Raw genomic sequence first — 25,223 nt, 5'->3', positions numbered from 1 at the left:
ACAATTATGACTTCTTAAAGCAGGGATGACCCAATTTTTTTTTGTGTGATTATTTTATCTTGTAGAATGCCTCCGATTAGGCTCATGGATCTGTAGTCTGCTGCTGGAATTGGAATGGCGTGACATACTCACTAATTAAAATTAAAAGTTTAGACTCTGTGCTGATAATCAGCCCAGCTCATTGTAAAGGTCAGGTGAGTGGTCTTCAGCAATAAATCACACAGAAGATGAGCTCTATTGGACAACTGTCGGGAAACCAAAAGGGCATCATTACCTCAACTGCACAATGTGAGTTTGTATAGAAGACTGTTTTTTATTATCCCTGGGGTCCATGGACCCCCCCCCATTAATGGTAGGTGTCCATGGCATAAAAAAGGTTGGGGACAATGTATTATTCAGTGGAAGTGTGGGCATAACATTGGCACCCTCTGAGTATTATCTGATTAATTTGAGATACTGCTGTTCGTATATGTGCACTGTGAAAAATGGCACACTCTGCACTGGTAGCGAGCTGGTAACAAAACTGGATTTTTTTTGTGCTTTCAAGAACGAAGGAGCAAACAGAACATTTATTGGTTCTAAATAGATTACACTTGGAAAAGTAAAATGATGTTCATGAACAAACTGGAAAACTGATGGGATGAAAGTATTGATGTGACCCGACCAAATCAATTTGGACCCCAACCCTGCCCCTGAAAACTTCACGAGAAAGTAATTTGTCTCCGCTTTCCTTCACGTTCCTGCATATTACTCATAGAAGCAGAGTTGACAAGTACTAGGCTGCTGGCGCTGGGCAAGAGTTGATGTTGACTCCTCCGCTGACCAGCGCTGCTTTGGTGAAAATGACAGGAGCTTCATTGATGTTGAAGTTTCTCATGCAGCCAGTGAATGAATGGCGTATTCTCAGTTTTGGGCTGAGCAATGACTCTAAGGAAACAGAATGGAAATTAGTGAAAATTAATAAAACTGTAACTTACACTTTCCTCGATCTTTAAAGTTCAAAGTAAATTTATTATCTAAGTACATATATTTCACCATATACAGCCCTAAGATTCATTTTCTTGAGGGCATACTCAACAAATCTATAGAATAATTATAACAGAATCAATGAAAGAGTACCCAACTAGGGTGTTCAAATAAAGTGCAGAAGACAGTGAATTGTACAAATATGAAAAGAAAAAAACAATAACAAATAAGTAAGTGATAAATTTTAAGAACATGAGATGAAGAGTCCTTGAAAGTGAGTCCATTGGTTGCGGACCATCATTGAACCTGAAACATTAACTAAGTTTGTCTCTCTCCACATGTTTTTATTTCAGATTTACAACTTCTGCACTATTTTGCTTTTGGATTTAAAAAGGTAAATTAATCAACCTGAGCCAAGCTCTCTTAGATTAGGAAAATAACGTATACTACCAATATATACCAAATAACAGATTCCATCAAATAATGGGATATTACCAACATATGCCAATGATCTTCCAAGAGGAACACAAACTTGTCATATGGTTTGGAGCTTGCATACCTGAATTACCTGAAGAGCAGTGTTGGCATTGACTCTTGGTAGGGTCACCTATGCCAACCAGGCTAAGGGGTAGAGACCAGACCAAGAGTGGTCCACTGGTCCTCCAGGTCCGGGGATTCAGCTCAGGGCTAACAACACTGACTGGTCAAAAAACAGTTATGAAAACAGCAATGAAGAATCCTTCTGTACAGACAGATGGAGGACCTTCACTGCTGCCCTAAATGGTGGCATTGTAATGGGCAATGAGTAAATATGCACAGTAAAGGATATTACCAATGTATACCCAAAAGCAGATGTTATTTTTGTCCTTACTCCAGCTGTATGTTTCATTGTTGCAGTTCCAGTCAAGATCCTGGAGAGATGAACTAAGTACACCAATATACCTTCAAAGTTAGTTTATTATCAAAGTACAAACATGCCACCATATACAACTGAGATTCATTTTCTAGCAGGCATACTTATTAAATCCAAAAACCATAATAGATTCAAGGAAAGACTGCACCAACAGAGTGGATGACCAGTGTGCAAAAAACAACAACCTATGCAAAAAAGAAACAGATGGAGGACCTTCATTGCTACTCTAAATGCCAATGGTGTAACAGGTAGTAAGTAAAAATAAAAAGAGTGAAAGATATAATAATCAATACATAAGTAATAAATATCAAGAGCATGAGATGGAGAGCCCTTGCAAGTGAGTCCAAGGTTGAGGGAACTACTCAGTGAGGGGGAAAGTGAAGTTGTCAAGTACCTGATGGTTGAATGGTAGTAACTGTTCCTGAACTTGGTGGAGAGAGTTATTGAGCTTCCCTGAACAAATATTGGAACAATATTTAGAGGTTCTGTCTACAGCTGACCACTTTTTTTTTTACTGGGTTCTTTTTGGAAAATTTTCCTTGGGAAGAACTGTCAGGAATATCTGCCACAACAGCTCTCTGATGATCAGTTCTAGAGATTAAAAGTTAGCTAGATTGAGACCACATGCTGAGCCTCAAAGGAAAGGGAACTCCTTATTTCTAAATTGATTGCATTTGAAAGACAATCATTACAAGACAAATGTGTTATTCAATATACCCCAGTTTTATATTTCTTCATTTCATAGGCTGAAAAAAATGCCGAGCACATATATATAGTACTGTGCAACAGTCTTATATAAAGCTAGGGTGCCCAGGACTATTGCACAGTACTATATTTGTCAACGTGGAGCAGAATGTGAGCTTGTAAGTCTGGCAAGTGCAAAGAACGTTGGGAATAGCAAGAGTAGGGAATTGTGGGATAGGTGTGGGAAAGGTGGCAAAGGAGGAGTGCCGGGGTGGGAACTGATACGACAGCAGACACATCCAGCCCTGAGACACCAGGAAAGGGTGCTTGATTCCAAGCAATTGGTTAATTGATCATTACAGAAAGTCACCCTGGTGCTTCCCACTCCATCCCTTCTCTGTCCCCTATTTCCCAACATGATTCCTCTCTCCTTGTCCCCTTCCCACTCTCAGTCCACAATAGATACCCATATCAGAATCAGGCTTATCATCACTCACATATGTTATGAAATTGGTTATTTTTTGTGCAGGCAGAACAGCGCAATACATAAAATTACTACGGTACTGTCGAGGTACCCTAGCTAGATATGTGCCCAGGACTTTTGCACAGTACTGTAGTATCACTAAAAACACAGAACATTACAGCACAGTAAAGGCCTTTTTAACCTTCACTAAGATCCTAACTCTTCCTTCCTATGTACCCTTTTATTTTTCTATCATCCATGTACCTATCTAACAGTTTCTTAAATGTCCCTAATGTTTCTGTCTCTATCACCACCCCTGGCAGGGTGCTTCATGTACCCACCAATATTTAAATTGTTTTTTTACCTTTGACATCCCCCTCCCCTATTCGTTCCTCCAATTACCTTAAAATTATGCTCCCTCATGGTAGCCTTTCTCACCCTGGAAAACTGTCGCTAAATGTGCGCCTGATCTATTCCTCTTACCATCTTATACACCTGTCATCCTCCTTCACTCTAAAGAGAAATGTCCTAGCTTGCTCTATGCATGCTCATTAGGAGTAGTCCCTAAAACCAGGCAGCAACCTGATAAATTTCCTCTATACCCTCTCTAGAGCTTCCGCATCCTTCCTATAACGAGGTGACCAGAACTGAACACATTAGTTCCAAGTGTGGTCTAACTAGGGTTTTATAGAGCTACAAAATTACCTTACAACTTTTGAACTAAATTCCCCAAATTATGATGGCCAGCACACCATATGCCTTCTTAACAATCCTTTTAATATGGGCAGCAACGTTGAGGGATCTATGAATCTGGACCCAAAGATCCCCTTGTTCCTCCACACTGCAAAAAATGTTGGCTCTGAGCTAAAACAGTACAATTTCTCAAGTATTTCTAGCTAGAAATAGTCAATTTGCAACATTTTCTAGTGAAATACAGATGAGTTTTACATATTGGCTTTACCTGGCACTCCGCCAGCAAATACTGGTTCCTTCTTGTTGAAAGAATGTGATGTTAATGGCCCCACCACATGATTTACTTCAGAGTCGACATCCAGCTGCACAACATTTGAATCTCTGATGACTAAAAGAGCAGTAAGATATATTACTTATAGAACGTACAATGAGGTTCAGTTTTGAGATCCAAATAGGAAATGATTGGTATGTGCTGCAGAATGTCATCAATTAAGTGGATGAGTGAATGGATTGGGTGACAGTGTAGGTTAACATAAGGTAGAACAGACTCATAACTTTGCTGATTATCTTTGTCAGTTTCAGCCCAGTTCCCACCAGTTAGGAAGGCATAGCACAAATTATCATTAGAAGTCATCAACTGGTTTCATTCAGAGGAAATCAGAGCTCAGTAAAGTTTCACATTAGTGTCACACTATTGCACTATGGACTTGTGGATACCTGTGATCTATTAAATCTAGACACCACACACAAAATGCTGGATGAGCTCAGCAGGTCAGGCAGCATCTATGGAACTGAATGAACAGCCAACATTTTGGGCTGACACGCTTCTTCCTGAGTGAAAAGGGAGAATTAAAAGGGGAGGGAGAAGGAGGAAAGAGGATAGGCAAGATAGGTGAAGCCAATTGAGTGGGAAAGGTAAAGGGTTGGAGAGAAAGGAATCCAATAGAAGAGGGGGGTAGACTGCAGGAGAAGGGGTAGAGGAGGGGTGCCGGGGGAAGTGATAGGCAGGTGAGAAGAAGTAAAAGGCCAGAATAGGGAATAGAAGTGGGGAGGGAGGGAAGAATATATCAATATTCATGCCGTTTTCTGGTTCCTTGACCTTGAAGTTTAGTAAATACCTTTATAAATATGCTGCCTCATTGATAGATAAATCTAAAATATCTAATATTATCAGCAAGTCTGGAGATAAGATAATTAATGGATGCATTCATCAGACTTACTGGATCAATAGTGTGTACCACTGCAGCCTAGCCAAGCAAAGTGATGTTGACCTTGTAATCAATGTATACATTCTTTGTAAATACGGAAACAGCAACCCACATTTCTGGTTTTGCAGTTGAGGCATATTAAAGGAAATTTATATTAACTGTATTAGTCTAGGAAAGCTTGATTGCAGCTCTGAGTACCTTAAACAATAAGAGCCCTATTCCTAGAATCAACACTGTTAGCACTGGAAAACACACAAAAATGTTGTTAAATAGATTCCATTCAATGAAATATAATTATAAAAGAAACTAGATGTCTCAATAAATTAACTGCCTCCAATTCTGATTATTACACCAACTATTTGGGCTTAGTGATTATGAAATGGTTTATGATTTTAATTTTGATTAAATAGCTTAGTGGAATATTTATAATCAAATACTAATTGGGCACAAAAGGCTTTCCTGGTGGCCACCAATTTTAATTCCACTTCTCATTCTGACATGCGCCAATGACACAATGAGGCCATTCTCAGGTTGGGAGAGCAGCACCTCACATACTGTCTGGGTAGGCTCCAACTTGCTGACATGAACATTGATTTCTCTAACTTCCAGTAATTTTTCCCCCTCTCTCTTTTCCCATTCCTCATGCAGTTGTTATTCCTCTCCATGCCTTGTGGCGCTTTGGGGGGGGGGGGGGGATCTTGCACTTTCTTTAGCACTTTGTCTGCGTTTTACAAAGCTGAATTGCTAGCTTAACGCTCACCCCAGCACGAATGGAAAGCGTGCAAGGAGCCGCTGGATTCGAACCCAGGACCACTTGCCTCGAAGTCCGGTGCAGATGCTGTTACAGCACTGGCTGGCTATCCCCCATTCAAGCTCCCCTCTTACCCCTTCTCTTCTCCTCACTGTCACATCACCTCCCTTTTGTTCCCTCCTTCTCATTCTCCCATGGTCCACTCAGATCAGATTTCCTTTGTGTTCTTCAGACCTTTATCTCTTCGACCTACACCTCCCAGCTTCTCACTTCATCACCACTCCCCAACCTACCCATCTTCCCCTTACCTGCCTTCACCTATCACCTGCCAGCTTGTGCTCTGTCCCTTCCCCCTTCCCTTACTGTCCTGATTAAGGGTCTTGGCCGAAATATTGATGATTCATTCCTCTACATAAACGTTCCTGTACCTGGTGAGTTCCTCCAGTTTCTTCCTCTGGATATACAGCATCTGTAACATCCGTGTTTAAGCATTGATCAGATAATTACAAATATCTTTACCTGCTACTCTGTGCCACCGACTGTCACAGAGACTTTGCTTTGGAGTTACTGAAGTTTCAAACTCTGCAGTTCCATTGCTTACTTTTAACGTGATCTGCACAGAAATAAATTTTAGAATAGAAACTTGCCAAATATGCAGCAACAAGTTTTAAACACGAGTTGACTCCATTACTGCTATATACAAATTCCAGTCTGACTCATCTACTTTTTGCTAATGAAGGAAACTCACTTCAGGATTTGTTCGTTCAGTCCTTACCTTCCCATGTTCCATGAAGATATTTAGGTATTTGTGGCTGGAACTGTGAATATGTATCAGGATTCCTGAATGATTTCGAGCACGGATTTCAAACACAAGCTCAAATCGTAATCCAACATTGAAAGAATCATCTGAAAATCAAGTCAAAATCATTGATTTTTTTCACAATAATATTTTTATTTGGAGATAGTGTGGAAAAGGCCCTTCTGATTTTTTGAACTGCCCTGCCCAGCAACCTCCCGATTCAGTCCTAGCCTAACTAAAAGGAGAACCTTGCAGGTGTTTGGTGTTATTCTGGCAACCCAATCAGCGGTAGGAACAGTGCAGAGCGGAATAAATAAAAGTACAGAATGGTTTGGTTTTCAGTGTGGTTTACAGGGCCGTTGTGTGTTCTTCATGCTGGATGCTGGAGTCCTGGGAACTACATCTGAGCAGTGCAACCAGCTGCAGCTCCTTGAAGACCGTGCCAGGAATCTGGAGCAGCATCTGGATGAGCAGCTTGTACGGGAGAGTGAGGAGATCATTGATCGGAGCCGCCCCGAAGTTGGAGGAGGTGGGTAGCTGGGTGGCTATCAGCATAAGAAATGGGAAGGTGAATAGACAGTTAGAGCAGAGCACCCCTGTGACCAGTCTCCTCAATAATAAAATACCATTTTGGATACTGTTGTCAGGGCTGACCTCCTAGGCGAATGCCGTGGAGACCAGGTTACTGGCCCTGAGCATGGGTCCATGGGGCAGAAGGGAAAGAGGGAGATGAGGGGAGTGGTAGTGACAGGGGACTTAATAGACAGAGGTTCTGTGGAGGTAAATGGGATACTCGGATAGGATGTTGCTTTCCAGGTGCAAGGGTCAGAGGCATCTCAGATCATGTCCACAGCATTTTTGAGTGGGATGGAGAGCAGTCAGATGTCTTGGTACATATTGGTACCAATGACACAGGAAGGAAAAGCAAAGAGGACCTGAAGAGAGAATTTAGAGAGTAGGTAGAAAGCTGAGAAGCAGGACCTCCAGGATAATAATTTCCAGATTGCTGCCTGTGCACGTGCTAGTGAGGGTAAAATCAGGGAGGTTTAGCAGATAAATGTATGGCTGAGAAGCAGGCACAAGGAGCAGTGCATCAGGTTCTTGTATCATTGGGATCTCTTCTGGGGAGGTATGACCTGTATAAAAGGGATAGGTTGCACCTGACCCCAAGGAAGACCAATATTCTCGTGGGCAGGTTTGTTTTAGAACTGTTGGGGAGGCAACTGCAGGGGGGCAGGGAACTGGAGTGAAGGGACACAGAATAGGACAGATGGTAAAAAAGCAAAGATCATTTTCAATCAGACTGTCAGGAAGGGCAGGGAGATGACACGACAAAATTGAAGCCAGCAGGGTGAGTCCAGTGAATTACGGATGCAGAATTAAAAAGGGTAGCAAATACAGAACTCAAGGTGTTATGTCTTAATGCACTGAGTGTAGGAAATATAGTGAATGATCTTGTAATATTACGGATTGTTGGGTATAATGTTGAGGCCACCATTGAATCGTGGCTGAAGTATGGTTGTAGATGAGAGCTGAATATCCAAGGTTACACATTGTATCAGAGGGATAGGAAGGTAGGCAGAAGGGGTGGTGTGGCTCTGCTAGTAAAGAATGACATCAAATCATCAGAAAGATGTGACATAGAATTGGCAGATGTTGAACCCTTGTGGGTTGAGTTAAGAAAATGCAAGTGTAAAAGGACCCTGATGGCAGTTATATACAGGCCTCCAAACAGTAGCTGGGATGTGAACCACAGATTACAACAGGAAACAGAAAATGTGTGTCAAAAGGGCAATGTTATGATAGGTATGGGAGATTTTAATGTTCAAGTCAACTGGGAAAGCTAGGTTGGAAATGGATCTCAAGAAAGTGAATTGGTTGAATTCTTACGAGATGACTTTTTCTGACACAGTGGTGTCAAGCAAATAACGTCTCCCTCAATGTTTCAAAAACAATGGAGCTGGTTGTAGATTACAGGAGGAATGGAGATGGGCATCAATGCATTTGGGGTTGAGATGATAAACAGCTTTAAATTCCTCAGCATCCACATCACTGAGGACCTTACATATGCTGTACACACCAGTTGTGTGGTGAAAAAGGCACAACAGCATCACTTTCACCTCAGACAGTTGAGAAAGTTTGGCATGGGCCCCAAAATCCTAAGAAACTTTCCACAGGGGCACAATTGAGAGCATCCTGACTGGCTGCATCACTGCCAGATATGGGAACTGTATCTCACTTAATTGCAGGATTCTGCAGAGAGTGGTGCAGACAGCCCAGTACATCTGTAGTTGTGAACTTCCTATGATTCAGGACATTTACAAATACAGGTGTGAAAAAAGGTCACAAAGGATCACTGGAGACCTGAATCACCCCAACAACAATCTGTTCCAGCTGCTACCATCTGGGAAACGGTACCGCAGCATAAAAGCCAGGACCGACAGGCTCCGGGACAGCTTCTCCCACCCGGCCATCAGACTGATTAATTCATGCTGATCTGAGTGTATTTCTATGTTACATTGACTGTTCTATTTATTATAAATTGTTGTAAACTATGAAGATTGCATATTGCATATTTAGATGGAGACGTAATGTAAAGATTTTTACTCCTCAAGCATGTGATGGATGTAAGAAATAAAGTCAATTCAATTCATTTCAATTGAAACCAGTTAGCCTGACCCCCCTGGTTGGGAAGATGATGGAGTCAATTGTTACGGATGAGGTTATGGAGTACTTGATGATACAGGACAAGATAGGACATAGTCAGCATGGTTTTCTTCAGGAAATATCTTGCCTGACAAACCTGCTTGGAATACTTTGAGGAGATGAAAAGTAGGATAGATAAAGGGGATGCAGTGGACGTTGTATATTTGGATTTTCAGAAGGCCTTGGATAAGGTGTCACACATGAGGCTGTTTACCAAATTAAAAGCTCATGGTATTACAGGAAAGTTATTAGTATGGTTAGAGCATTGGCTGATTGGTAGGAGGCAGAGTGTGGGAATAAAAGAATCCTTTTCTGGTTGGCTGCCAGTGACTAGTGGATTTTTGCAGGAGTCGGTTTTGGGACCGCTTCTTTTTATGCTATATATCAATGATTTAGATAATGGAACAGATGGCTTTGTTGCCAAGCTTGCAAATGATACAACGGAAGGTAGTGTAGAAGAAACGGGTAGGGTGCAGAAGGACTTAGACAGATTAGGAGAATGGGCAAGAAAGCAGCAAATGAAATACAATGTTGGAAAATGCATGGTCATGCACTTTGGTAGTAGAAATAAATGTGCAGATCATTTTCTAAATGGAGAGAAAATCCAAAAATGTGAAATGCAATGGGACTTGGGAGTCCTTGTGCAGAATACCTTGAAGATTAACTTGCAGGTTGAGTCGGTAGTGAGGAAGGCAAGTGCCATGTTAGCATTCATTTCAAGAGGTCTAGAATACAAGAGTGTGGTGCTGAGGGTTTATAAGGCACTGGTGAGGCTTCACCTTGAGTATCGTGTACCGTTTTGGGCTCCTCATCTTAGAAAATTGAACTGGCATTGGAGAGCGTTCAGAATAGGTTCACAAGGATGATTCCAGGAATGAAAGGGTTGTCATATGAAGGATATTTGATGGCTCTGGACCTGTACACACCGGAATTTAGAAGAATGAGGAGGATCTCATTAGAACCTTTCAAATGTTGAAAGGCCTAGACTGAGTAGATGTGGAGCTGATGTTTCCCATGGCGTGGGGGTGGGGGGTCTAGGACAAGAGGGCACAGCCTTAGAGTAGAGGGCTATCTATTTAAAACACTGATGTGGAGAAATTTCCTTAGCCAGAAGGTGGTGAATTTGTGGAATTTGTTACCACAGACAACTATGGAGGCTAGGTCATTGAGTGTATTTAAGGCAGATATTGATTGGTTCATGACTGGCTAGGGCATCAAAGAGTATGGGGAGAAGGCCGGGAACTGGGGCTGAGGAGGAGAGAAAAAAAAGAATCAGACATGATTGAATGTCAGAGCAGACTCAACGGGCCAAACGGCCTAATTTTGCTCCTATGTCTTATGGTCTTGTAGCGGTGTGCTACACGCAGCGCTAAAATTACGACACAGAGTCGGTAACTGCAGTCGAAGGAAAAACTTTATTCGAAATCCTCAGCCTCACTTTTAAGCCTCCCTCAACCTGCCCCCCGTGGCGCAGAGGCTCCAAAGCTCTGTGCTCGCAAACCCCCGTAGGCTATCTAATTGTGAGCCGGTTCGGATGTGCCAGGAAATGGGTCGCCACAGTCTCATGATCTAATCATCGGACAATTTACAATCACCAATTAACCTTCTAACCAGTACATCTATGGACTGTGGGAGGAAGCCAGAGCACCTAGAGATAATCCATGCAGTCATGGCACGATGTGCAGACTCCTTACAGATGACGTCAGAGTTGATCTCCAAACTCTGATGCCCTGAGCTGTAATAACATTGAGCTAACTGCTGCTCTGCCATGGCTCTAAAGATCCACTTCCTATTCGAGCAGTTTGAATTGAATCGAATTGAATTGACTTTATTACTTACATCCTTCATATACATGAAATATAAATATAAATATAAATTCTTTACATTACATCTCCGTCTAAATGTGCAACATGCAACTTATTTCAATTTATAATAAGTAGTACCTACAACAGGACAGCAACAAGATTATTAAATATTAACAGTCAATATGACAGAAATACAGTTGTGTCAGCATGAACTATTCAGTCTGATGGCCTGGTGGAAGAAGTTGTCCCGGAGCCTGTTGGTCCTGGCTTTTATGATGTAGTACTGTTTTTCAGATGGTAGCAGCTGAAACAGTTTGGGCCCCTGTAACACTGATGCAGCCAGTCAGGATGCTCTCAATTGTACCCCTGTAGAAAGTTCTTAGGATTTGGGGGCCCATACCAAACTTCCTCAACCATTTGAGGTGAAAGAGGCACTGTTGTGCCTTTATCACCACATAGCCAGTGTGTACAGAGCACGTGAGATACTTGGTAATGTTTAAGCCGAGGAACTTAAAGCTGTTCACCCTCTCATCCCCAGATCCATTGATGTTAATAGGGGCTAGCCTGTCTTCATTCCTCCTTTAGTCCACAACCAGCACCTTTGTTTTTGTGACATTGAGGGAGTCGTTTTCTTGACACTACTGTGTCAGGGTGATGACTTCTCTGTAGGCTGCCACATTTTTATTTGAGAATAGGCCAATCAGTGTAGTATTGTCAGCAAACTTAATTAGCAGATTGGAGCTGTGGGTGGTGACACAGTCATGGGTATACAGAGAGTAAAGGAGGGGGCTTAGGACACAGCTCTGAGGGGCTCCTCAGGTTTTATGCTTCATACTTCTTTGACAATTTTCATATGCTCTGAGATTTATCAGCCACATCATGAACTTATTTCATCTAGTTCATTGAAATAATTCTTTCATTTGGGTGGCACGCTAGTGTGGTGGCACAGTGCAACTCTTCACAGCAGACATCTGTAAGATCGGGAATCTTTTCCTGCTCACTGTCTGTAAGGGGTTTGTACATTCTCGCCATGACTGCGTGAGTTTCCTCCAAGTGTCTGGTTTCCTCCCCCATTCCAAAGAGGTATGGTTAGGATTAGTGAGTTCTGGCATGCTGTTGGTGCTGGAAGTGTGGCAGCACTTCCTTGCTGATTTGATTTGACACAAAAGAAGCATTTCACTGCATGTTTTGATGTACATGCAACAAATAAAGCTAATCTTCTAAATCCTCTAATCTTCACTTTGGTTGATGTGGTCGATGTACCTGGAGTGCCAACGACTTTCTAATTTCCTGAGTAGGCCCAAGGATGTCCCTAGCTTGCAGAAGGGTTCAGTTCCTGAGGTAATCCTTGAGGACTGTTTGCAACTAGTAGAATTGGGATGGTCATCAAAGGTAATTAAGAGTGCGTTAATGAGGGGTGCCTCTAGATTCGTGACATTTGACTTACCTGAAATTTGGAAAAGACATTGCAGTTTTTTTGAAGTGTTTTCACCTTTGCTTCATGGCAAAGATGTGGGAGTGCAGAGTCTGAAAGCTGGATTTTTATAAATTGGGTCTTTTGTAGTGTGAAATAACTTATTAGTTACCCTTTCTAATTGATGTGTGATGGGATGTGCCCATCTTACTCACCCAGTATCACATATCCTCCTTCTGCAGAAAAGAAAGCCCCTGGTTCAGTTGGGCCTTCGAAACAAGGTGTGACACCGAATGTGTGGGTAGCTGGTGGAAGAGACCAACCATTCAGCTGGAAGTTCTGAAGACAACCACTAAAGCTTCGGATGGATTTGACCTGATGAAAAGAAAGATCTCTTAATTAATTAATTACTCAATTCCTTATGAAATTATTCACAGTCGCCAAATATTGAAATCTACATGCAACATACACAATATGCCACAGGTACTCAGCATCTATGGAGGGGAAGAAACAATCAATGTTTCAAGCTGAGATATTCCATCAGAACCGGAAATGAAGGGGGGAAGAAGGCTGTTTATTGCTTTCCATAGAAATGTTGACCGTTTATTCACTTCCATAGAAAATGAAATGTCAACATTGTCCTGTTACAAATTGTTTATTCCTTTCCATAGAAATTCTGGCTTCTTTCCAGTCTGATGAAGGGAAGCAAGATTTCATGGTGGTCTTCCTTTTGCCTAGAAGCTGGCAATGCCCCAGCAATGGACTTGACATTAAGCAATGGAAAGGTCACTTGAGCCATGGTAATGCCAAAAATTGTGAGAAAATACAATGATATAAACTTTGCCCTTTCCTAAAAAAAAGAATGTTCTGGAAAAAATGGTTTTAATAATAATTTTTAAAATTTATGAAACTTAACTCACTTGGTTGAAGAACTTTTAACATTTCTTATTATTTAAATATTAATTTCAAATGCACACAGAATACAGACATCTTTTCTGATCTTCCCAAAAGAAAATTGGACTGTGCTGAAAGTAACTGTATACACTAGCACTACGATACATTGGCACTATGGAATCGGGTTAGTAAAGCAACTCACCTGAATGTTCTTTCCAGCTTTTTGTAGAGGCACACCACCTATGTAGAATGGTTCCTGGACTTGCCATGAATAAATAGGAATGTTGAGATTGTTCTCCACAGCATGGAGACCATCTATTACCAATCGCCCTTTGTTATTTTCACGTGTAAAGATGACCTAAATATCAAACAAAACATTTTAAGTTAAGTTTAAACATGAGCAACACACATAAAACACTGGGGGATCTCAGTCAGCATCTATAGAAATGAATAAACAGTTAACATTTTCAGGCCAAGACCCTTCTTCAGAACCGAGAAGGAAAGGGGAAGATGCCAGAAGAGAAAGATGGTGGGGGAGGGGAAGGAGACTAGCTGAAAGGTGATAGGTGAAGCCAAGTGGGTGGGAGAGGTCAAGGGCTGGAGGAGAGAGAATCTGATTGGAGAGGAGAGTGAATCATAGGAGAAAGACAAAGAGAAGAGGACTCAAGGGGAAGTGATGGGCAGGTGAGAAGAAGTAAAAGAGTGGGGAATAGGGGAGGGGTAGGGAGGATTGTATACCGGAAGTAGAAATCGATATTCGTGCCATCAGGTTGGAGTTAAGTTAATTATAGTACATTAAATTACTTGGAAACAAAGCAACTTCTCATCTGTTTTCAATAAAATATATTGTTAAAAACCTACAGAGTATAATGGAATTGTTACACAACTTAAAGGGCCAAATCAACCAACTGTAATCTCTGCTGCTGTTTCCTTCTTTGTTGTGTCAATGTTGTATATGAGGACTAAATCTGGGGAAGAAGTCATATTCTCTATTGGATGTGGACTTCTATAATAGGGTTCTGCGTTCATTGGACGCCATGGGAAAGTACCCCAACATTGTTCTGCTTATCAGAGAATAAAATTAAATAGTGTTTATAAATAAATTTAAAATATTCTTTTCCTTCAAGCATTCACACCCTTTTATTTGGCCAATGTCCAAGCTGGGATCCAATTACCTCTTTAACTTTCCTTTGTTAATGGTCTCTTTTGACCATGGTATCATGGCTCAAAAGGCACTCAGGAAATGTATGAGGAATTCCAATGACATTGGTCGTACTAAGTCTGGCTTAACTCATGGCCCTTCTGGTGCAGTGCCCTTTCTGAATATTGATGTTAAGGTGCTATATACAATGCAACATAGATAATAATCAAAGTAGAATTTATTTTGAATGCTATTTTCACCATCTAGGAAGGGTGAATAGCTGAAATGGTATTACTTTGTTGGCAAAAGGGAAAATTATGGTGCAAAGTCCAGGCTATGATTTGCCTGCCTGCTGTGTATCCTGATGAGGGTTAGGCAGTCTAATGTTAATTCACTCCATCACAATAAATATACAATATTGTACAAAAGTCTTAGGCACATTTATATAGCTAGGGTGCCTAAGACCTTTGCAGAGTACAGTAGTAATTTTACATATTGCGCTCTACTACTGCCAGAAAAAAAAACACGTATCATGACATATACTAGTGATGCTAAACTTTACACTGATATGGGTCTGTACTGTGGACTGAGAGCGGGAAGGGGACAGGGAGCGGGAAATCTGTTGGGAAAAGGGGAAGGGAGAGGGGAAGAAGTGGGAAGCACCATAGAGATGTTCAATAAACCAGTTGCTGGGAATCAACATTCACAAAATGCTGGAGGAACTCAGCCAGCCAGGCAGCATCTATGGAAAAGAGTATAGTTGATGTTTTGGGTTCAGACCCTTCAGTAGGACCCTTCACCAGTTCTGATGAAGGGTGTCGACACAGAATGTTGACTATACTACCAAGACAGACAACACAATAGCAACCGACAATTTACAATACAATAGGGCCAACAGCCATGAGCAATCAACAATTAGCTGAATGGTCACATTACAAATGTCAATAATCAAACTTAAATAAATGTGAATGTATGAACAGGCTCAATAACTATCAAAATAACAAGGAGAACAGGAAAGACTATTTAGTGGATGTTGTGCAGGGACCGTGAGGGTATTAAACCTGTGTGAGTTTCATTGAGAAGATGGATAGCTGCACATTTTACATAGAAATTTACTAACAATATTGTTATTGTAGTAAAATCTCTTATTGTTAAGTTATCAGTCTTTATGCTGCTAAGTGAATGAATCCGGCAAGTAAGAAACTGGAATTATCAAATTGAGTATGCACACACACTCTTTTAAAGAAGTGCTGTTTTGCATGGTTCTCAAAGATACAAACGATAGAATCTGTAAGGACAATTAAAAATCATACTGTATATACTTTCTGGATACATCTGTGCAATGGGTGTACACTATATAGGAATGTAAACGTGTATTGAAGATTAACATACTAATTAACATTGTGATATACAATTTTTTTGTTAAAATAGCTAATTTGGAGAGATATCATAACAGATTGCAACATTAAAAAGTTTTATTTATTTATTTAGAGACTGAGCCCTTCCAGTCCAACAGAGCTGCATCATCCAGTAACCCAGCTTTTTAATCGTAGCCGAATCACAATTTACAATGACCAATTAACCTACTATTCGGCAAGTGTTTGGAGTTTGGGAGGGAACCAGAGCTCCCGGAGGAAGCCCATACATTCATGGGGAAGAAGTACAAACTCCTTAGAGAGGACTCCACTGGAATTAAACTCCGAACTCTGCTGCCCCAAGCTGTAATAGCATCGTGTTACCCGCTATGCCATCGTGGCACCCCCATGTAATGAACATTGGATATCAACATACATGGATGTACATATAAACGTTATGCAAATAGACACTATCGTGCACTTGCATGGTGTCCTAACAAAGAGTAAAGCATTCAAAATTCTAGCTGGCGCTAAATTCAAATAGACACTATCATGGTGTCCTTGTGAAGTGTAAAGAACTAGAAGAATATTGCAGTCAGACTTACATTGTGCCAGATGCCATCATTAAATTTCTTTGTGCTCTTTATTTTCAGTTTGTCATGGCCATTGCTGAACGTGTAAATAAAGTATCCGCGAGCGATGAAAAGCGCCATGAACTGGTCTTCATTCTCGCTCGACACGTAGAATATGAGTCCGTGAGAAGAATGAGTTCTCACATTGACGGAGAAATGAGACCTGAAAGTGCAAATTCATTATAGCCACCAACAAAATTAATCTGTATGAATAGGTTGATACTTCTGATATTTTTCTCACAACAGAAGCTATTTCAATACAATTATCAAGGTCAAGTATACATGCCATTCTACACCGGAAGTTTATTGAAGCTACCAGGCTACCCAGGAACAATAGTATAAATTATTGAGTCATGGGCAAATGAGGAAAATAGAGAAGGAACTTCTTTATTTTGTGAAGCGTGTATTACTGATTTTCTTACAGGTATTGCATAATGCTAAACTGGAGGCTACCAGGTATCCTTGAGTGTATCAGAGCCTGGATTGGTGAAAATAAGCATTTAATTACTTCAATGTTTACCTTGTTTATGGACTGTCCCAATCCCATCATGGAAGGAGCTCGGCAACAGCTACACTAGGACTACCTGTCTCAAAAACAGGCACATCCCCAAGTCATCAGGCTGATCAATACCCACCCATTAACCCAGCCCACCACCACTACATCCACATCAGCCACTTTACTGGTTCCTGTCGGAGTCACCTTATGTTCAGATATTCCTACACTCAGTGTCACTTTATGTACATACAGACAGATCAAGTATTTAAGCTAATCCAACCACTGAGGATATTTATCAGGAGTGTTGTGTATGCAGACCTTAGTAACATCAAGGATCTCATCCATCCATCCAGCACCCTCTTTGACTTTCACTTAGGAGACCCTGATGCATAAAACCAAGAATGGTCAGGATGGAAAAAACAGCTTCTTCCCTCAGCACATTAGGCTTCTGAACTCCCTGCCACAACACATTTGCAGTGTCATCAGATCATTTATACTGTACCCTACAATATTTATTGTATGTACTTTATTTTGTTTGTCTATATGTAATCTATTTGTAGATTTAATTCTTACTCCTTAGTTATTATGTGAATTATCATGTACTATACGTGAATTATTGTGTATATGTGTGTAAATATGTACTTTACACCCTGGTCCAGAGAAACATTTTCTCATTTGACAGTATATATGTATATAGTTAAATGACAATAAACTTGACTTGTTGCCAAACTTAACAATTATTTGTACATTGTGTTTTATGGGTTGCTGTTAGACTTATATTTATTGTGATTTTATATGGTGCTTTAGATTTGGAATAACAATCATTTCATTCTCCTTTACACTCTTGTACTGAAGAACGATAATAAATAATCTTGAATCTTGAATTAGAAGTGAACAGAAAAATACTTTAGGCTGCTGTCATTTCGCCTCCTCAGAATCAGCTAAATTTAGCATAGATTTTCCATTCATTTAAGTGGGCACTGCGCTGAATGCACCCCTAAGACCAGAGACATGACCATTCTCATAATACTGAGAGGATGTTTGTTCCACTGTAGAGCTGTTGTCACTGGCAAATACACTCAACAAAATGGTTTTGAAATTCAATGACATTCACTTACCTACTGTTGAAAAACTGAGGGATTCCATGAATCTCCTGCCTGCTGTTGGGAATTCCCCCATACTGATAGGCACGGTGGATTGTTTTGAGATTGTTGGTTTTGCTGCAGTGTACATCTTCATTCAGGTTATTTCCTCCTGTCTTTGAATCATGGGCTATCGGATGTTTTACTGATTCTTCTTTATTGGTCCCCAACTTTACCAAAGAACAGAAATAACACAATCAGAAAAGTGCAGATGTTTCAGCTCTTTCCCACAAAAATACTATGCTTAAGAGTTAAGTCCATTTTGGAGCACCAAGCATGCAGGAGGCCAATGTAAACACATTGTGCTCTGCCTCCAAAGTTAATTCCATTGAAGTAAACAGAATGAATGACAGGGACAGGGAACTTTGTGATGTCACAGTGTAATGTGCTTGCGGTGGGGGTGGAGGGGTACCTATCATGGATGAAGCTAGTCAAAAAGCATGGCTGAAGATGCTGGAAATCTGAAATAAAATAAGCAATGCTGAAAAAATTCCACTGATCAGACAGCATCTACTGAATGAGAAATAGAGTTAGCAACTCAGTACAAGGCCCTCCTACTTTTCATCTACCTTCCTTCTCACCTGGCTTCACCTATCACCTTCTAACTTGAACTTCTTCCTCTCCCCCCATCTTCTTAGCCTGGCTTCTTCCCCCTTCCTTTCCAGTCCTGATGCAGGGTCTCAGCTGAAACATCAACTCTTTATTCCTCTCCATAGATGCTGCCGCCTGCCGAGTTCCTCCAGCATCTTATGTGTGTAACTCCGGATTTCCAGCATCTGCAGAGCCTCTTGTGTCTAATACAAGAGCCTTTGCCAGGACACATTAATAGATTTCACAAATAATCCTATTTATAGCTGGCAGTTACAGGAGCCATTTTATGAAGCTCTGCTCTTGGCATGAAGGCTTTCCTGCTGCAAATCAGGACTGAAGCTGCGATCTACGTCTGCATATGGTGAAACTTCATCCCATGAGCCTCAACTTGTAAAATTACTCTTTAAGTATAAATGTTGGTAATATGCATCCTGATACTATCTCGTCTTTTCAAGTCTAGGCCGTTCTAGTGAAATCAGAGCACTCAGTTTGTGATTTAAGCATTTATCTACTATTTAGTTTGTGCTCGGGTGATCTCATAGCTTCACTGTGAAAACAAAGATGAAGTATGATCATCTGGTGACTTGGAAATCTTGTTTGTCCAACATCTGGTTCATGCAGTAATATTTTCCTAGTCCCTTCTCATTCACTGGGCTATGCTGCCTGTAGCCTCAACTAGCCTGTAGCTTCTGTACTCCCTCTACACTCTTTAAGACCATGGTTCTTAAAGTCAAAAGTCAAATCTTAATAGCCAAAGTCAAATGAAATTTATTATCAAAGTATATCTTTTATCATATACTACCTTGAGGTTCATTTTCATGCAGGCATTTACAGAAACATAAATAAAATAGAATTTATGAAAAGCTATACATAAACAAAGACTGACAAACAATCAATGTGCAAAAGAGAAAAAAATGTGCAAATGAGATAAATAAATAATTCTGAGAACATGAGTTGTAGAATCCTTGAAAGTCTGTAGGTTGTGGAATCGGTTCAGATTTGTATGAGTGAAGTTATCTATGCTGGTTCAGGAGCCTGATGGGTGAAGGGTATTAACTGTTCATGAACCTGATGAAGTGGGACCTAAGGTTTCCTGTACCTCCTGTCCAATGACAGCACTATGGCCTGGATGGTGGGGGTCTTTAATAATGGATGCTGTTTCCTTGTGGCAGTTTTCCATGTAGGTCTGTTCAATGGTGGAGACGGATTTGCCTGTGATGGATTCACCAGTGTAGAGGGCTTTGCCTGTGATGGACTGACCAGTTTAGAGGGCTTTGCCTGTGATGGACTGACCAGTGTAAAGGGCTTTGCCTGTGATGGACTGACCAGTGTAGAGGACTATGCCTGTGATGGACTGACCAGTGTAGAGGGCTATGCCTGTGATGGATTGACCAGTGTAGAGGGCTTTGCCTGTGATGGACTGACCAGTGTAGAGGGCTTTGCCTGTGATGGACTGACCAGTGTAAAGGGCTTTGCCTGTGATGAACTGACCAGTGTAGAGGACTTTGCCTGTGATGGACTGACCAGTGTAAAGGGCTTTGCCTGTGATGGACTGACCAGTGTAGAGGGCTTTGCCTGTGATGGATTGACCAGTGTAGAGGGCTATGCCTGTGATGGATTGACCAGTGTAGAGGGCTTTGCCTGTGATGGACTGACCAGCGTAGAGGGCTATGCCTGTGATGGATTGACCAGTGTAGAGGGCTTTGCCTGTGATGGATTGACCAGTGTAGAGGGCTATGCCTGTGATGGATTGACCAGTGTAGAGGGCTTTGCCTGCGATGTACTGGGTTGCATCCACCACTCTCTTCCCACTTTATAAGCTCCATTTCCACTCAGTGTTGCCCCAGTTCTCATGCTCATTAGGCCCGATTCCCATGCTCCATTTTCAATCTCTTTAACTCTTGTTTCCTGAACTTCATCTCCACTTTGCTGCTCTTCAGTTCCTCAGCTCTATTTAAATTTGCCTGGTTTAGACAGTATTTATTTTATCTACTTAGAAATATAGTCTGGAAGGTCCCTTCAAGACCTGCAAGCCACTTTGTCCCAGCAACCTGATTAATCCTCACCTAATTATGGGACAATTTACAATGACCAATTAGCTTACCCAATATGTTATTAGACTGTGGGAGGAAACAGGAACACCCAGGGAAAACCCATTTATTCCATGGAAGGGACGTACAGAGACTCCTTACAGAACAGTGCCAGAACTGAACTTTGAACACTGACACCCCGAGCAGTTGCACTAACCACCACTCTAACATGGCACCTCTGCAGTTGATTATAATCACTGGGTTGTAATTCACTGGTCTGCAGAATCCAACAGTCTGGCACTGCCAATTTTCCGAACAAATCTGGAGAATTGAGGATTTATTATGTCAGCAGCCTGACTATTATAATAATTTTTCTCTTGTCACTCCTTAGTTCTGCCTGTTATTTATGTTGTTCCGCTCATTGGTGTTCTATTGTAATAGATTTCCTGTTCCCTTCATGTACAAATCACATTAAATCATTTCCGTTCCTCTGATTCTCCCAACTTTTTATTTGTTCACTTGTTTCAGAAACTTCAGAGAAGTATTTATGTTGACTTGGTTACTTTTGCTTGTCACTTTGAGGAGTTTACAAATCTCAGTTCTGACATTTAGATCATTAAATTCAGAGTTACTCTGTTAATTTCAAACATTGACAAGATATGTTCTAATATTCTTCGCTTATTATAAATGTTGTCCAATTATAAATTGCGGACATCTAGATTTGTGGACATGAGGAAGATGCAAGAAGCTAACAATAGATTCAAAGATTCAAAGTACATTTATTATCAAAGTATGTTTGCAGCATACAACCCTGAGATTTGCCTTCCCACAGATAACTACGAAACAAATAAACTATGGAACTCATTCAAGGAAAAACATCAAACACTCAACACGCAAAAAAAAAAGAACAAATTGTGCAAAAGGCTAAAAAATGAGCAAGAAACACAGAATATAAAACATCAAACCACAGAGTCATTGACACAGTCTAGGAATGTTCAGTTTAGTTCAGTTCAGTTCAATTTAGAGCTCTGTCATTCATCGACTGCGGGCCACTGAGCCAGTCTGCCCAAATAAAATAGCACAAAATGGCAATAAAAAAGCAGTAACTAGAAACCAGAAAGTAGATGTACAATTCAACTCATGACTTTTTAAAGTCCATAACTAAACTGGAGTTTCAAGTCCTGTATCAGTTCTATTTCATCCAACATATTAAAGGAATTTAATGAATTGCTTCACTGAAACAATGTGCACAGCTGTCTAGACATGGCTGAATTAAATTCAAAGTTGTCAAAGTATTGACAGTGATACCCATGCATAAATTGATTACCTTTCTATCGCGTCCTCTCTTGGCTTTTGCAAAGTTCTTTTCATGCTTAAGAGAAATTGCTGCTGGCAGAGTCTCAATAGGACAGCCTTGTAGAGAGGCTTGTACTTTCTCAGTGTATGTCTGGAAATCTTCTACTTCAATATCTTTACCAAGTCTGTTACATTTATAGAAAAAAGAAAAAGAAGCTTCCAGTACACTTTGAAATCACAAAAATGCCAAGACTTTGTCCAAAATATCACATACTGCTGTTGGACTCAATTTCACAAAGAGAAGCACAGCATGGAAAGAGGCCCTTTGGCCCATCTAGTCCATGCAAAGAAGTATGAAATGTTCGACTCCTTTTCAGAGCGCAATGGAGTTAAGTTTTTCCCCTTTACATTAGGAAATGTCTTTTCTGGTGTTTACACACATTGTAATAATTATTGTTAATTTCTATTTCATGCATGTTGTGTAGCTTGAAGTCTCTTAGTTCATCAGAATTCTGTCAGATTTATTTTGCACATATTATGGAATTTGCTGCCATAGGCGGCTGTAGAGCCAGGTCACTGGGTATATTTAAGGCAGAAGTTGATAGATCCTTGATTAGTCAGGGTGTGAAAGGTTACAGGGAGAAGGGTGAAGGCAGGAGTTTGGGGCTGAGAGGGAAAATGGATCAGTCATGATGAAATGGTGGACACAGACTCGATGAGGCAAATGGACACATTCTGCTCTTATATCTTATGGTTTTTGTCTAACTTGATATAATCTATTACCTTATAGAGGCATTACTTTGGAAAGATTTTCATCGTCAAGCTCCTTTTAACAATTAACAGACTTCAAATTTTATGCTGGAGATTCTTTGATGCAACAGATCCTTACAATGTTAAGCTTTTTTATCAGCTTCTGAGTCTAGCATCCAATCTTCAAAGCACAATGAAGCTTGGGTGGTGATTAGCTTAAGAATTTATTGCAATATCTCAACAGGTCATTCTACTGAAAGTATTAAATAATGACACCAGAGAAAAGATGGGCACATTGAACACTGGAAACACAAGAGATTCTGCAGAAGCTGGAAACCAAAGTTACACACACAAAATGCTGGAGGAGCTCAGCAGCTCTGGCAGCACCGATGGAGAGGAATAAACAGTCAATCTTTCGGGCTGAGACCCCTTCATCAGGACTAGGAGAAGTCAGAATAGTAAAGTGAGGTGTGCAAAGTGTCTTTAGTGTCAGATTCTATTGTAAGAAACATTACGTTGTTATAGTAGGTGATTTTAACTTTCCACATATTGACTGGAACTCTCATACTGTAAAGGGACTAGACAGGGCAGAGCTTAAACCATAGACCATAAGATATATGTGTAGAATTAGGCCATTCAGCCCATTGAATCCACTCCACCATTCAATCATGGGCTGATCCAATTCTTCCAGTCATCCCCATACCCCTTGATGCCCTGCCTAATCAAGAACCTATCTATCTGTGCCTTAAATACACCCAGTGAGTTTGCCTCCACAGCTGTTCGTGGCAACAAATTCCACAGATTTACCACCCTCTGAGTAATTTCTCTGCATCTCAGTTCTAAATGGACGTCCTTCAATCACGAAGTTGTGCCCTCTTGTCCTAGAATTCCACACCATGGAAAATAACTTTGTGTTAAGGAAGTCCCATCGAGAGAGTGTACGATACTGGATTTGCTATTAGGGAATGGGATAGGGCAGGTGACAGAAGTTTGTGTAGGGGAACACTTTGTATCCAGTGACTATTTTCAAAGTAAGTATGCAAAAATATAGGACTAGCGCAGGTTGCAACTCTAAATTGGAGAAAGGCCAATTTTGATGATCTGGCAAGAGTTGATTTGGGACAGGCTGTTTTCCGGCATAGCTGTACCTTGTAAGTGGGAGGCCTTCAAGAGCGAAGTTTTGAGAATACACACCTTGTATGTGCCCGTTGGAATAAAAGGTAAAAGATAACGTCTAAGGAACCTTGGTTTTCAAGAGATATTGAGGTCCTGGTAAACAGAAAAAAGGTGGTGCATAGCAGGTATTGGCAGGTAGGAACAAATGAGGTGCTTGTGGAGTACAAGAAATGCAACAGAGTGCTTAAGAAAGAAATCAGGAAGGCCAAAAGAAGTCATGAAGTTGCCCTAGAAGGCAAGATGAAAGAGAATCTTAAGGGACTCTAGCTATATGTTAAGAGCGAAAGGATTACAAGAGACAAAATTGATCCTTTGGGAGACCAAAATGGTAATCCATGTTTAGGAGGCAAAACAGACGGGGGAGATGTTAAGTAAATTCTTTGCATCTGCGTTTAGTCAGGAGATGGATACAGAGTCTATGGAAGTGAAGCAAAGCAGCATCAACTTCTTGGATCCTATACAGATTACAGAGGCGGATGTTCTTGCTGCACTGAGGCAAATCAATTTGGATAAATCCCCAGGGCCTGACAAAGTGTTCCCTTGGACCCTATGGGAGGCAAGTGCAGAAACTGCTGAGCCCTAGCAGAGATATTTAAGTCATCCTTAGGGACAGGGGTGGTACCAGAGGATTGGAGGATAGCCAATGTTATCCCACTGTTTAAAAAAAGGCTCTAAATATAAAACAGAAAGTTATAGGCCTGGGAGGGTGGCGTCAGTTGTGGGAAAGTTATTGGAAGTTATTCAAAGGGTTCAGATATATAAGTATTTGGATAGGCAGGGACTGAATAAACAATATGGACAACATGCTGGAGGAACTCAGCAGCATCTGTGGGAACGAGGACAGCATGATTAAGGATAGTCAGCATAGCTTTGTAGATCATGTCTAATCAATCTAATAGAATTTTTTGAGGAAGCTACCAGGAAATTGGATAAAGGCATGTCAGCGGATGTTGTCAACATGAACTTTAGTAAGGTATTTGACAAGGTCCTGCATGGAAGGCTGGTCAAGAAGGTTCAGTTGCTTGGCATTCAAGATGAGGTGGTAAACTGGATTAAACATTGGCTTTGTGGGAGAAGCCAGAGAGTAGTAGATGGTTGCCTCTCTGACTGGCTGCCTGTGACTGGTGGTGTGCCACAGGGATCGGTGCTGGATTCTTTGTTGTTTATCAATGATATCAATGATCAGGATGATAATGTGGTTAACTGGATAAGCAAATTTGCGGATGACACCAAGTTAGAGTGTGTAGTGGACAGTGAGGAAGGCCACCATGGCTTGCAGAGGGATTTGTATCAGCTGGAGAAATTGGCTGAATATTGG

General features: G+C 40.9%; 1 protein-coding gene across 1 annotated transcript in view; it reads right to left on the bottom strand.

The window, feature by feature from the left end:
- Positions 1-550: 550 nt before the first annotated feature.
- The window catches only part of lama4 (laminin, alpha 4), a 182,911-nt gene continuing 158,238 nt past the window's right edge, over positions 551-25,223 (bottom strand). The window contains exons 32-40 of the mRNA XM_059981458.1: positions 22,011-22,164; positions 18,039-18,232; positions 16,398-16,587; positions 13,499-13,654; positions 12,618-12,777; positions 6,454-6,584; positions 6,198-6,291; positions 3,988-4,107; positions 551-927 (exon numbers count right to left, since the gene is read on the bottom strand). Coding sequence (XP_059837441.1) covers positions 776-927; positions 3,988-4,107; positions 6,198-6,291; positions 6,454-6,584; positions 12,618-12,777; positions 13,499-13,654; positions 16,398-16,587; positions 18,039-18,232; positions 22,011-22,164 — 1,351 coding nt within the window. The 3' untranslated portion in view covers positions 551-775. The remainder of the gene's footprint in view (positions 928-3,987; positions 4,108-6,197; positions 6,292-6,453; positions 6,585-12,617; positions 12,778-13,498; positions 13,655-16,397; positions 16,588-18,038; positions 18,233-22,010; positions 22,165-25,223) is intronic.

The sequence above is a fragment of the Hypanus sabinus genome, chromosome 10, assembly GCF_030144855.1.
Source record: "Hypanus sabinus isolate sHypSab1 chromosome 10, sHypSab1.hap1, whole genome shotgun sequence".
NCBI lineage: Eukaryota > Metazoa > Chordata > Chondrichthyes > Myliobatiformes > Dasyatidae > Hypanus > Hypanus sabinus.
Note: the sequence above shows the minus strand (reverse complement) of the source record. Positions and strands in the feature narration are given on the sequence as shown.